Source organism: Megalobrama amblycephala, linkage group LG11 (genome assembly GCF_018812025.1).
Source record: "Megalobrama amblycephala isolate DHTTF-2021 linkage group LG11, ASM1881202v1, whole genome shotgun sequence".
Classification (NCBI taxonomy): domain Eukaryota; kingdom Metazoa; phylum Chordata; class Actinopteri; order Cypriniformes; family Xenocyprididae; genus Megalobrama; species Megalobrama amblycephala.
The window spans coordinates 40393805-40407721 of record NC_063054.1 but is presented as its reverse complement, the minus strand read 5'-3'; the positions used below and the strand labels follow the sequence as shown (position 1 = coordinate 40407721).

The 13917-nt window shown below is 37.9% G+C and overlaps 1 protein-coding gene across 2 annotated transcripts in view; it reads right to left on the bottom strand.

The window, feature by feature from the left end:
- Window positions 1–7012: 7012 nt before the first annotated feature.
- The window catches only part of cd109 (CD109 molecule), a 31631-nt gene continuing 24726 nt past the window's right edge, over window positions 7013–13917 (bottom strand). For both annotated transcript variants that reach the window (XM_048208026.1, XM_048208027.1), the window contains exons 29-36: window positions 13612–13783; window positions 12951–13141; window positions 11817–11960; window positions 11102–11167; window positions 9328–9464; window positions 8271–8421; window positions 7889–7991; window positions 7013–7777 (exon numbers count right to left, since the gene is read on the bottom strand). In XM_048208026.1, the coding sequence (XP_048063983.1) occupies window positions 7581–7777; window positions 7889–7991; window positions 8271–8421; window positions 9328–9464; window positions 11102–11167; window positions 11817–11960; window positions 12951–13141; window positions 13612–13783 (1161 nt within the window). In that variant the 3' untranslated portion in view covers window positions 7013–7580. The remainder of the gene's footprint in view (window positions 7778–7888; window positions 7992–8270; window positions 8422–9327; window positions 9465–11101; window positions 11168–11816; window positions 11961–12950; window positions 13142–13611; window positions 13784–13917) is intronic.

Below are 13917 nucleotides of genomic sequence, written 5' to 3'. Positions count from 1 at the left end.
TACCCAGAACTCAACACGGTGTGACGTCAGCTTATTATCTATAATCATAACAAATAATGATAATTATAAAGATTTAACAATTGCTCTGATTAAACGAGGATAGCGACGTCCACACCACAACTATAACGATAGCGACACAGTGAACTATTCCTATAAGCTTATTTTGCTGCGACTGAATCTCTTGAGTGTCTCCTTCTACAACTGTCTCTTTATGTTTGTGATGTTTAGACATTGTGATGCTAAGAGCTTTATACACACATTGGGGGTGATTGCCCCGAGAACAGTGAGAAGATTGAAAACACTCACAAATATCTTATATACACATGCTTTATGAGGCTTCTTCAAGTCCAGAAGCACCAAGGTAACCATATCTAGCATTTCTTAGCCATGTCTGCCACCTAGTGGGAACATAAATCCATTCACCTTGCGTCTAGGGACAATCTGACTGTGTTAGTATCCATAATGTCTGAATTAAGTGGATATGCAGGCCGTTGAATCATTTCCTCTGTGCCGCTGGGGAGGAAGTGTGGTACTCTCCTCTTTCATCAGCCCCACGCGCTGCCTCTGTGGATTAATACAGAACGGAGCACTTCCGTTTAGAGTTACAGTGAGCTGAAGTAAAACTTGATGTAATGTGAAATCATTTGACATATTATTCCTTTGGAATACACTGTTGGAAAGGGGAGTAGCAATGCTGGATTCAGCTTATGGGAAATGAGTGGAAATCCTTAACAGTACTTCCTGAATGATTCATATTAAACAAAATGATATTCTTGATTCTTGGTATTCTGAGATAAAAACAGATAACGGGTCAGCAGAATGAGATTGTCATAGTGTGGGTTGTTGCTATTTGCTTTAGCAAAGTGTTTACTAAGTAAGATCATTTATTCATGACATTTATCATCTAAGGAGAAACGCAGGTCACATTCATCTTAGTTAAATTTGATGAATTGATACTGATGGTTTAACAATTTGTGAATCAATATGAACCAATGAGGTCTATGATACCTAGAGAGCAATGTGTTAACATTCCCATTCATCTCAAAGGCACTTACTTGGCTATCCCGTACAGCTCTGGGAGTATGTGATTGGACATCTTTACTCATTTAACACAGAAGTTTATTTGAGCCAATCACCTAAACTGTAAATGTCATGTGACTAATCACTTTGAAGCTCCATAATTGGCATAATGACAACACTAACTGGCTGAGGTCAAGGTGACGTCAAGCAGAAAAGGAAGAATAAGTCAATTTTAAATTTTTAGTCTATAGTAGGCACTGGATCATGTACAATGAAATATTAGCCATATATGTTGTTTAAAATATTTAGAAGTTTTTTTCCACAAGTCTGCTAGATAACCAAACAAAACTTTTGGTGTGAACACATGCAGTAATATCACTTAATTTAAAGGTAAAGTATGCAGAGATTAAGATTTAATGGCAGAGATAACTATGTGTAAGCATACAGTAAATGTGAATCCAAGAGGGGGACACCAAGGTGGAGCCAACGGAGGGAGGAGCTGACAGAGGGAGGAGCCAGAGAGTGACCCAGAGAAGGGCAAAGGCCCATGGTGGAACTGATGGAGGGAGGAGCCAGGGTGAAGCCAGAAACTGGGCAACATCGGAGGACCAGGAGGCCAAGGCAGAGCCCCGGTGATGAGCGGCCGAGGTGACACCAAGGAGGAGACACCAAGGTGGAACCAACAGAGGGAGGAGCCAGAGAGCGACCCAGAGAAGGGCAAAGGCCCATGGTGGAACTGATGGAGGGAGGAGCCAGGGTGAAGCCAGAAACTGGGCAACATCGGAGGACCAGGAGGCCAAGGCAGAGCCCCGGTGATGAGCGGCCGAGGTGACACCAAGGAGGAGACACCAAGGTGGAACCAACAGAGGGAGGAGCCAGAGAGCGACCCCGAGAAGAGCAAAGGCCCATGGCGGAACTGATGGAGAGAGGAGCCAAGGCAGAGCCCCGATGATGAGCGGCTGAGGTGGAGCCAAGGTGCTGGAAGACTGAGGTAGAGCTGGTGGGAGTGTGAACTGAGGAGCTGGAGGGAAGGAGGAGCCTGACGGAGCTAATGGGGTAGAGAGATGAGGCATAGCCTGAGGCCCGGAAGTCCGTGGTGAAGGTGGAGCGACAACTGACCAAGACGGAGCCTGAAGGATGAGGGAGCTTGGTGGAGCCAGAAGGATGATGGTCCCAGGTGAAGCATAGGGAGCAAGGAGCCAACTGGTCAATGGGCTGAGGTGGAGTAACGGGCTCGGAGGACCAAGGCAGAGCCAGGGGATCAACACAACTGGAGCTAGAGACCGGAAAAGACCAAGGTGGATCCAGGCAGCTGGGCCAACCCACCGAAGTAGGAACCAAGGAGCTAAATGGAGCCAGTGAAGGTGGGGCCAAGAAACTGAAGGGTGTAGTCAGGGGAGGAGGGAGTGAGAGGCTGGGCGGGACCAGCTGCAATAGAGGAGAATTGAGGCTGGGTGGGACCAGAGGACACTGGAGACCTTGAGATATGACATAATCCATTTTATCATACCATTCTAATGGGACTGGGCACAACACAACCTCTATGGCAGGAGAATTTGCGGGGCTCCATTTCATGCCATTGTAGCCCCTCCAGTTCGAACCACCCGTTCTAAGCGGGACTTGAACCCGGGCCTATCTGCATGGGAGGCGGACTAACAAGGAGGCTAAAGGCCACAGTCTCTAGCATTAGTCGCTAGAGTATTTCCTTAGTGCAATGCAATATATTAATGAAAATAAATATATTTATGATTATGATTTATAATTTGTGCATTTATCTATTTAACTACAAAAAAAGATTTTCATTACTGTATTACAGCACCTATTTGTCAGTAGATAACGACTCGCACATAATGTGAAGTAAATCAAACTGAATTATATTAATTTTGGCACATCCTTTTAAAATAAATCTCTAGCTGGACAGATAAGGCTTAAATAAAGAAAAACAAGACACACAGACAAGTTCCTCTTACACCTCAGTATTCATGTGTTTACATTGAATCAGAAATCCGTTGTTTACAAAGATGCATAAACAGTCAACTTGAAGGTGGAGGATTTGGACTTCAAAAGGAAACCCAGGCCTACGGGTCAGGATGGAGCCGTGTTATGATGCGTTTCCTGTTAGATAAAGCTCTCCATGTGGGCCGCACTAATGAGGTGGCAGGAAAAACGTCCTGTACAGCTCGATCATGTGAACATGGAGAAAGGAAGCGATTAAACCTCCCATGCTCAGTAAAACAGACTCATGGATCTCTGCTAATGAATCCAAACACATCTTGGGCTCATTACGATACTTTGTCGTAAACACTCATACAGGGTGACTACAAGCGCTTCTGCTCTCGTCATAAGATCAACTAAGTCTGTGGTTTTACCATCTTGAATTGCGGTGCTGTGTTTGATTGGCTCTGACTATGGAGCACATTTGTCTCGTTTTCAACTCTCGGGCCAAAGACGTACTGAACGAAAACAAGTGGGATGTAGAGTCAACGTTTGCGCTAAATGTTTCCTGCTGGTTAAATCCTCTGCTCATTGTGTCTGCTATTTATTCACAAGAGCCAGAATAAGTTAGATCAATTGTAATTCCTATGCATAACTATTATGGTAATGCTGGGGGAAAGCAGCTTACACAAATCCAAGGTGGTTAGCTACTCTCCCAACTTTATTAACTGGTCTGTTATGGTGGTTTTAAAAGAGTCTTGTCTGATATGTTGTCACAATGTGCTAAATGATTTTGTTGTGTCTATACAGTATGTCCACAATGTTGTATTGATGATTTTGTTAGGCCGCACAATAAAAAGGCTAGCTTAGCATGCTAAACACATAACTGAAAACACAAAACAAAGAAATCAGTATGGAAGTAAAATAATGACAAATGTTTTTGAAATAAAAAGCTTGTTGAATTGCACTATTTGAAAAAAATATGCATTACATTAGCTGTACTTGCATTTAGATGCACTGTATTTTTAAGGCTTGCATTTTTATGGGCTGAAATTCAACATGGTCGTATATTTAGGCTGTGAATATTTCAATTAAAAATATTTCACACACATTTTCATTATTAAAAATTCAATAATTCATATTCACCTTTTAGATTTCACTTCCAAAATATTCATTCTGTTTAAAAATACAACCTATAAAATTCGACTAGCAATTTTCAGTCCATTTTATTTCGCTTTACAAATTCGCTTCCACAAATTCAGTGGCTCAAATTCGGCAGAAAATTCAACATTTCACATCCGGGAACTGCAGGAAGAGCAGTAGAGTGCCGATCGGTGCCGATGCATCATCTCTATCTGCTGTTAGTCTTCTTCACCAGCAGGTGCCGCTAGCGGCTGTTTAGGAAGACCAAAGCAACGCTAGTAAGTCATCATTCATTCATAAAAACGGATTTACAGAATTAGAGCAAGCGGTAAGTGAATATGTGATGATTATCAGGGCCAGTATAAATGCAGAAAAGCTGATAAAGACACAAAAGCTGCATTTATGTTTAATTCAGTGTATTTACGCTTACTTTCCCAGTGTAGCTACAGCTTTCTCTCCAGTGAACAAGATAACGTTATTGCCCGATGCTGGTGTATAGATCAAACGTTAAATCTGAGATAGACATATATTTCTCTCTGTTGTTTAGTTTCCTTAACTTTATATCGCAGCGCTGTGTTGTAATACTAGGGCTTCCCTCATCCGTCATAGCTGCCATCAGGACATATAAACTCTTAACACAGCTTAATGGACTCGTACAGTGATATAAAAGACCAAACTCGCACCTCATTTGTGATGTAGGTTAGACTATATAGGCTCCAAGAAAGCAGATACTGGCATTAAGTTGATTTGACGCTGAACGTTTGATTATGATATTCGCAAATTTAGGGACCGTCTCTAAAGTTACAACATTCTGTATTCACGTTTCTACCTTCTATAGCATTTAAAGAGAATGACTTAGTCACAAAACCAACTGTAAATTGTTCATCTAGGTGTCAGGTATAATGCAAACCTTTTAGATTTTTGATGTTTATTAAAATAAAAGGTAACACTTTATATTAAATAGTTGATATGAACGAACAATGAACTGCACTTCTACAGCACTTACTAATCTTTGTTAATGTTAATTCCAGCATTTACTAATACATTATTAAAATCAAGAGTTGTATTTGTCAACTTTAGTTAATGCACAGTAAAGTAACATGAACAATGAACTGCTGTATTTTTATTAACGTTAACAAAGATTAACAAATACAACAACAAATGTGTTGCTCATGGATAGTTCACATTAGTTAATACATTATGAACCTTACTGTAAAGTGTTTCCAAATAAACTGTCAAGTAATATGTAAAGATTGCTATGTATTTCACTACTGTATTGGATCATACAAAAAAATGCCATAATTTAAAGCTCAATAGCATTTGATGAGAATGATTTACAATCACCAAAACTACCTGTGAAGTGTTCATCTATAGGTGCCAGGTCGAAGAGTGATGCACCCTTCTCTCTCTTACTCTCTCTCTCTCTCTCTCTCTCTCTCTCTCACACACACACACACACACATATTCAAACACACTCAACTCAAAGTACATGCACATATACTTTTTCTTTTTTTTACACATTCATCACACAATTAGTTCTACTTAGTTAATTTTATTTCTAAATTTTATTTAAAATTTGTATAAGCAGGATAATCTATGATCAGGTAAAATAAAAAATGAACAAAGTAAAAAAAATTGTGTGATGAACGTGTAAAAAAAGAAAAAAAAGAAATAGTATATATGCATGTACTTTGAGTGAGGTGTGTTTGAATATGTATATGTGCATGTGTGTCTACAAGAGTTTGGTAGAAGGTAGAAACGTGAATACAGAATGTTGTAACTTTAGAGACGGTCCCTAAATTTGCGAATATCATAATCAAACGTTCAGCGTCAAATCAACTTTATGCCAGTATCTGCTTTCTTGGAGCCTATATAGTCTAACCTACATCACAAATGAGGTGCGAGTTTGGTCTTTTATATCACTGTACGAGTCCATTAAGCTGTGTTAAGAGTTTATATGTCCTGATGGCAGCTATGACGGATGAGGGAAGCCCTAGTATTACAACACAGCGCTGCGATACAAAGATAAGGAAACTAAACAACAGAGAGAAATATATGTCTATCTCAGATTTAACGTTTGATCTATACACCAGCATCGGGCAATAACGTTATCTTGTTCACTGTAGAGAAAGCTGTAGCTACACAGGGAAAGTAAGCGTAAAGACACTGAATTAAACATAAATGCAGCTTTTGTGTCTTTATCAGCTTTTCTGCATTTATACTGGCCCTGATAATCATCACACATTCACTTACCGCTTGCTCTAATTCTGTAAATCCGTTTTTATGAATGAATGACTTACTAGCGTTGCTTTGGTCTTCCTAAACAGCCGCTAGCGGCACCTGCTGGTGAAGAAGACTAACAGCAGATAGAGATGATGCATCGGCACTCTACTGCTCTTCCTGCAGTTCCCGGATGTGAAATGTTGAATTTTCTGCCGAATTTGAGCCACTGAATTTGTGGAAGCGAATTTGTAAAGTGAAATAAAATGGACTGAAAATTGCTAGTCGAATTTTATAGGTTGTATTTTTAAACAGAATAAATATCTTGGAAGTGAAATTTGAAATCTGAATATGAATTATTTAATTTTTAATAATGAAAATGTGTGTGAAATATTTTTAATTGAAATATTCACAGCTTAAATATACGACTGTGTTGAATTTCATCCCATAAAAATGCAAGCCTTAAAAATACAGTGCATCTAAATGCAAGCACAGCTAATGTAATGCATATTTTTTTTCAGTTAGAGCAATTCAACAAGCTTTTTATTTCAAAAACATTTGGCATTAATTTACTTCCATAGATCAGCCAAAATTAAATCAGAAATTTAGGTAGAATTATCTAAAACTTGTGACTGAAATAACCAATTATCTTCTGATATTTAGTTTTTTAAGTGATCTCACAACAGTAATCTGGTAGAAGTCAAAGCTTTTAAAAAGATTTCCAAATTATGAGTTGAAGTTTCAACTTACAAGATCAAAAAAGACATGAACACGTGTGCTACTGGGCAATTTGTAATTGCGATAATTGACAACATGACGCATTTTATGCAGTGGATTATTATAATGGTGACAAAGAATGTAAGAATCACAGTGTTCACATTTTAAAAGTTAATTTATCAGTTTTGCACCTGACCCTGAATTACTATTTCAGTTATTCTCAAAATGAAAAAATAAAAATAAAAAATGCTGCATTGGAAAAATCTAAGACAAAAGCATCCCTTATTCACTTATAATTAATTAATTAATTAATTAATCAATCACTTTAATCACTTATTTTTCATGAAGTTGTCAGTAATGAAATGTCATTTAAATAAAGTACTCTCTAAACGGTTTGTAAAATCATTCACTGTTGCACTAAATTGAATGTCAATTTTCATACAAAAAAAATCACATTTACAGAACTTTTTGGAACAATTTACACATAAACTTTGCATGTATTAGTGTTATTGATTACAATAGTAGAGATTTATGGAACACACTGATTAGTTGAAGATTGACAGAAGGATGATAAGTGCTGTGGTCAAGCTTAGCGCCAGAAGTGGATGTTGGCTGACAGAGGGCGTCCCATTAGTCACCCTGATGTCTTGAGCCCCACACTGGGAGCAATCCGACCCACACAGCAAACACACAGACATGTGCTGTCTTATCTCAGACGTGTAGGACCGCACCGTCCTCCGTTCTGCAGAGGATAAGTGAATGAAACAAAGAACTTGAAACACGTACTGGAACAGAACAGCATATGAAGAACCATGAATTAGATTGTATGGAGCAATTATTTAAAGAGTCTCACGGGGCTCATAGTAGTCGTAGATCATCATCACAGCATCTTGGACATTGGCCACTTTAAAGTCCATTATGGTGGATATTTCAATGCACTTTTCAATTGTGGTCACCTGCGATGAGAGAAAAGATGTTAAAATTGGAGATACAGCCACGAACCATCTGATGCATAAAAAACATAAGAACAAAAATACACTGCAAAACCTGATATTCTTGATTAGTATTTGTGTCTGGTTTTCCAGTATAAATATCTAAACATTCTTGAATCAAGATACATTTACTTGAGTAGCAAAATGACTGGTGATATCAAGTAAAAAATATATGACTCCAGACACTTTTATCATCATGTTTTTGGACAGCCTTAAGTAAATGGGTTACAATGAGGAACTCACCGTGTCCAAGTAAAGTATAACTCGTCCTGAAGGCGTCTCTACTCTTCTGACTACATCATCTATCTGGACACCATCTTGGGCCAAACTGAAGCCCGTGAGCAAGCCCACGTCCAGTATGGCCATACCCGTCTGACCCTGGCCTTCCCTCAGCCTTAAAGAAATGGCAAAAATGATGCTTTCAGACAGATTTCTACTCAAATGTGATTCTATAAATATCTACAGTGGCCCCAAAAAGTATTTGGACACAGATTTTATGATTTGCGTTAGATATAAAATATCTAATGTAATATTGCTTGTTGTCTAATAAGCCTGGCATTGTATATTGATTATTGATGACTCTTTGACAAATTGCTTTTGTTCTCTATTTGCTTTGGATAAAAGCATCTGCTAAATTTATAAATGTAAATATTGATGATAGAGAATATACATATTATATTATAAGTATGATGCTTTGATGTCGACTACTGTTTATTAATATTATACTTTTATCTTATTGGTATACATGATACTTATTTGTATTTAATTGAGCTGCATATGTTTTTTTCTTCCCATTAACATCAGGCAAAATCGTACATTTATTTCAATGTTTATTAATGTACAGCACCCCTTTGTACATAAATAAACTTTATTGTTTATTTATTTAATAATAAATTATATAAACTTGTTTTGTAGGGCTGGGTGATTAATTTTATTTTATTTTCATTTTTGATTTTGGGATTGTGAAAAAAATCGAGATTAAACAATTGTTGATCTAATTTTTTATTTATTTATTTAAATGTGAATGTATAAACAGAAACATACACACATTATATTTTATTGTATATTTTATTTTTCAGTTGAGTTAAAGTTGAAGGAAATGCACTGTTAAAAGTTAAATGCCTAATCTTGTTAAATAATCATGATCTCAATACTGACCAAAATAATCGTGATCATGATTTTTTTCCCATAATCGAGCAGTCCTATAGTTTTGTTGACTTTTTAATCACATTTTTTGGTGCTGATGAAATAATCTTGGCAAAAAGTGAGCCGTGCAAGTGTCTTCAGTCCAACCACTCACCTGAAACATATGTGAAGCTTTACACGAAACTTCTCATTGTCCATTACGTCTATATACAAATAAAAGGCTTCATCTGTGTGTATATCACGCCGTCTGAGAGACCTTCTCAGGTTCATCACGTTGTAGAACACAGTAAGCTGAAACAGTAAGAGAAAATGAATTATAGAAGCCTTTGGGATTCGTTTTCCCATTTTATAGCTTCGTAAAGAACCTGCTCATCTCTCCTCAAGAAGTCAGATGATTAGGAATCATTCATGTCTGAAGCACAAATGAACAAATATCACTTAAAAATAGGTCATTTTTGCTTTTGTGAATCTTCTGGACACTATTTTACTGTTTTACTGCTTCTCAAAGCGGCTCAAGATGTTGTTGGTGTCTCACTGATGAGGAAAACCGCGTCTGGGCCTGTTTACGTGCTCCATGGCGAGCAATCAAAGCTATAATTACACACTGGACTGAGAAAGATGAGGATCCGACCGCCGATGACATATTTTTGCCATTACATCTCTTTTTATTTTTATGGGGGTTTCAGTTATTATTCACAGCTGCTGAACCTTCATAACTTGTTTTCATTTGCAATATCTTGCTGTTTGACAGGTGATAGCTTGATCCTGCTAAATGGTCAAGACGGTCCACTTGTTGTTCAACAAGCAACTTGTTTTACTTTTTACTGTTTTGTAGCTATACTATTTTTTTGTACCAGACCAGTGCTTTAAGGGTTAGTTCACCCAAAAATGAAAATTCTGTCATTAATTACTCACCCTCATGTCGTTCCACACCTGTAAGACCTTCGTTCATCTTCGGAACACAAATTAAGATATTTTTGATGAAATCCGATGGCTCAGTGAGGCCTGCATTGACAGCAAGATAATTAACACTTCCAGAGGCCCAGAAAGCTACTAAAAATATATTTAAAACAGTTCATGTGATTACAGTGGTTAAACCTTTATGTTATGAAGCGACAAGAATACTTTTTCTGTGCCGAAAAAACAAAATAACGACTTTATTCAACAATATCTAGTGATGGGCGATTTCAAAACACTGCTTCATGAAGCTTCAAAGCTTTACAAATCTTTTTTTTCAAATCAGTGGTTCGGAGCGTGTATCAAACTAGCAAAGTCATGTGATATCAGTAAACGAGGCTTCGTTACATCATAAGTGTTTCGAAATTTCAATTGTTCACCACTGGGGGGCGTGACTTTGGCAGTTTGATAACGATTCGAATCACTGATTCAAAACAAAAGATTTGTAAAGCTTTGAAGCTTCATGAAGCAGTGTTTTGAAATCACCCATCACTAGATATTGTTGAATAAAGTCGTTATTTTGTCTTTTTGCCACACAAAAAGTATTCTCGTCACTTCATAATATTAAGGTTGAACCACTGTAGTCACATGAACTGTTTTAAATATGTCTTCAGTAGCTTTCTGGGCATTTGAAAGTGTTAAATATCTTGCTGCCAATGCACTGAGCCATCAGATTTCATCAAAAATATCTTAATTTGTGTTCTGAAGATTAACGAAGGTCTTACAGGTTTGGAACGACATGAGGGTGAGTAATTAATGACAGAATTTTCATTTTTGGGTGAACTAACCCTTTAACAATGAATTTAAGGACAAATTCTCAACCAGGGTTTTAGTGTGCAAATAGCAGTTTCTATATTAAAAGGCCTGTCGTATATGTCATTAATGCCTGTTTCACATACTGCATATGCTGTGCATGACATCTGTTTTGATCACAACATACTAGCAGATGTCAACTACGAGTTTAGACATACCTGAAACAGAGCAATGCCTTTACCCTCTGCCACCACTTCAATGTCAATCCCCTCATTTCCATCAATCTGCAGAGGCAAAGCAAACATTAGCATGCTTCACTTAGCAGATCTTGACAAATTACTAAGGTCACAAGCAGTCAGCTAGTTAACTGTAATGATCACTTTGAAAAGAAACAGCACACATGCCAAAGTTATCACACACTACTGTTCAAAATTGTACAATTGTTCAAAATACTGTTCAGTTTTAAAAAGAAGTCTCTTCTGCTCACCAAGGTTGCATTTATTTGATCAAAAATACAGTAAAAACAGTAATATTGTGAAATATTAATACCATTTAAAATAACTGTGTTCTATTTGAATATATTTTAAAATGTAATTTGTTGCTGTGATCAAAGCTGAATTTTCAGCATCATTACTCCAGTCTTCAGTGTCACATGATCCTTTAGAAATCATTCTAATATGATGATTTGATGCTCAAGAAACATTTGTTATATAACAATCTTGTCAAATCATCATTTTTAAGGAATATCTGATGAATAGAAAGTTCTATTTATTTGAAATAGAAATCTTTTGCCTCATAATTCATGTTTTTAATGTCACTTTTGATCAATTTAATGCATCCTTGCTGAATAAAAGTATTGATTTCTTTGTAAAAAAATCTTTTGAGCAGTAGTTTGTGTCAGCACAGATCTAGATCTGTGTATTATATACATACGGGGAGGTCTTGGCTCTGTTGCAGCAGGTAATTGGATCTGTCTATGTTGAATATGGCACCGTTAACTGTGATGGTGAGATCAATGGACTCGCCGTTGTTGATGGTGGCGTAGACGGACAGTGCCTGCAATGCCATCACCGTATCCTGACGATAAAGAAAAACACAGAGCACAGATATTATAATAAAGCCTCAGAACTGATCAAAACAACAAAAGGCCGAGGGGAAAAATGGGATAAGCATGTATTGTTTCATGTTTTGATTTCATATGTAAAAGGCAGATCTGATCATCCCTGCCGCCTGGAAAATAAAACTGCACATGTGCAGAACAGAGCACAAAAACAGCCACACTTCCTTTAATCTTTACATGCTCAAACAAATACCACCAGGACTCTCTTGGCAATCACAGTCAGATGTTCTCCTGTTGGATTTAAGTTGTTGTGTCAAAGCGAGGGGCTTCAACATGAGTGCAGCGCATTATCAAAGCTCACGGCCCAGAAACTGCTAGTCTTCATTGAGGTTAGTGTTCCTGACAGAACGCAGGCCTTCGGTCTCGAGCCAGACGTCCGGGTTAATATCGTGAGGGTCTTTTTAAAATTAAAAATACATTTTATAATCTCATCTTAATGGCCTCTTGCACATCTTGATTTCCAATTGAAACATTGGCCTGTCAACAAATCTCTCTGAATCAATTAGATCAAAGATGCGTGTGATCATAAACACATGGTCACTAATTAGTACCTCAATTTCATTTGTGGCATGATTTCAAATTAATTTCAACTTGTTCTTTAAAAAAAACAAGCAAAAACCTGAGGCACATACAATGGAAGTGAATCCGCAAACATTCAGATACTGACCGTTTCAATAGTGCAGCAGATGTAAACAATAAGCATGTTAACATGATTTTAGTAGGAACAATTAGTTTTAGAGAAAAAAAATTGTAAGATAACATTCTGCTTTTAAATCCTCAAAAAATTGTCCTCATTCACTTCCAACAGAGTCTGTAACAGAGTCTTTCTAAAATGTCGACATTCATTTCAGGAGCCTGAATGCCTAAAAGTGCAGTCTACGTTCATTCTGTCCCATATAAACAGTTTCTATTGTCTTTCGTGAGTTGAACGTCTGTTTGACATGTACCTGAGTGGATCCGTATCCCCCAAGATGGTTTCTTTGCTGACTGAGCCACTTCATCAGAATGAATCCTTCATCCATTACTTTCAGTCTGTACATGGAGAGCAGTACATATGCAGATATCTCAATTTCAGATGAACGTGGCTGCCAGGAATTGTACAAGATGTCGCCTGGAGATCTCCAAGTTGGCACTCCATCTGAAAGACCCAGAATGCAGCGTCACCATCCAACTATTATAAACACATTAACACATTTTACTGTGCCAGGTAGAACGCTCATCCATAACAGTACAGCTGGTCGCCACACTGTGTGGAAGTAAAAAAAATGAGTTATTTTCAGCTTTATGTATGTTTCACATCTGTGGCATGCTGTTGATTATCACAGACAATAGTTAGAGAGTCAGACTGGTAATCTGAAAGTTGCGAGTTCAATTCTCAATACCGACAGGAAATGACTGAGGTGTCCTTGAGCAAGGCACCTAACCCCCAATCGCTCCCCGGGCTGCTCCAGGTGTGTGTGTGTGTGTGTGTTCACTACTCACTGCTCCTAATGTGTGTGTACTAACTTGGATGGGTTAAATGCAGAGGACAAATTCAGAGTATGGGTCACCATACTTGGCCTTCACATGTCACTTTCACTTCACTTCACATTTGCAGGGTATATTTACCAACAATTAGTGCTCTGTTCAACAGCTGGGTGAGGGCCGATGGAGCGGTGGTGCTGTTGGCCAGTGACAGCGCATAGGTGACTAAAGACAGGCTGTAGTTACTGGAGATGCCCTGAGACAGTCGAGACTTCAGGAAACTCAAGGCTGAAGACACACTGCCATCATATGCACTCTACCAGGAGACACGAAACAATCAATCAATCAATCAATCAATCTATCGTCTATCTATCTATCTCTACATCCATCCGTCCGTCCGTCCGTCAGTCAGTCAGTCAGTCAGTCAATCAATCAATCAATCAATCAAAC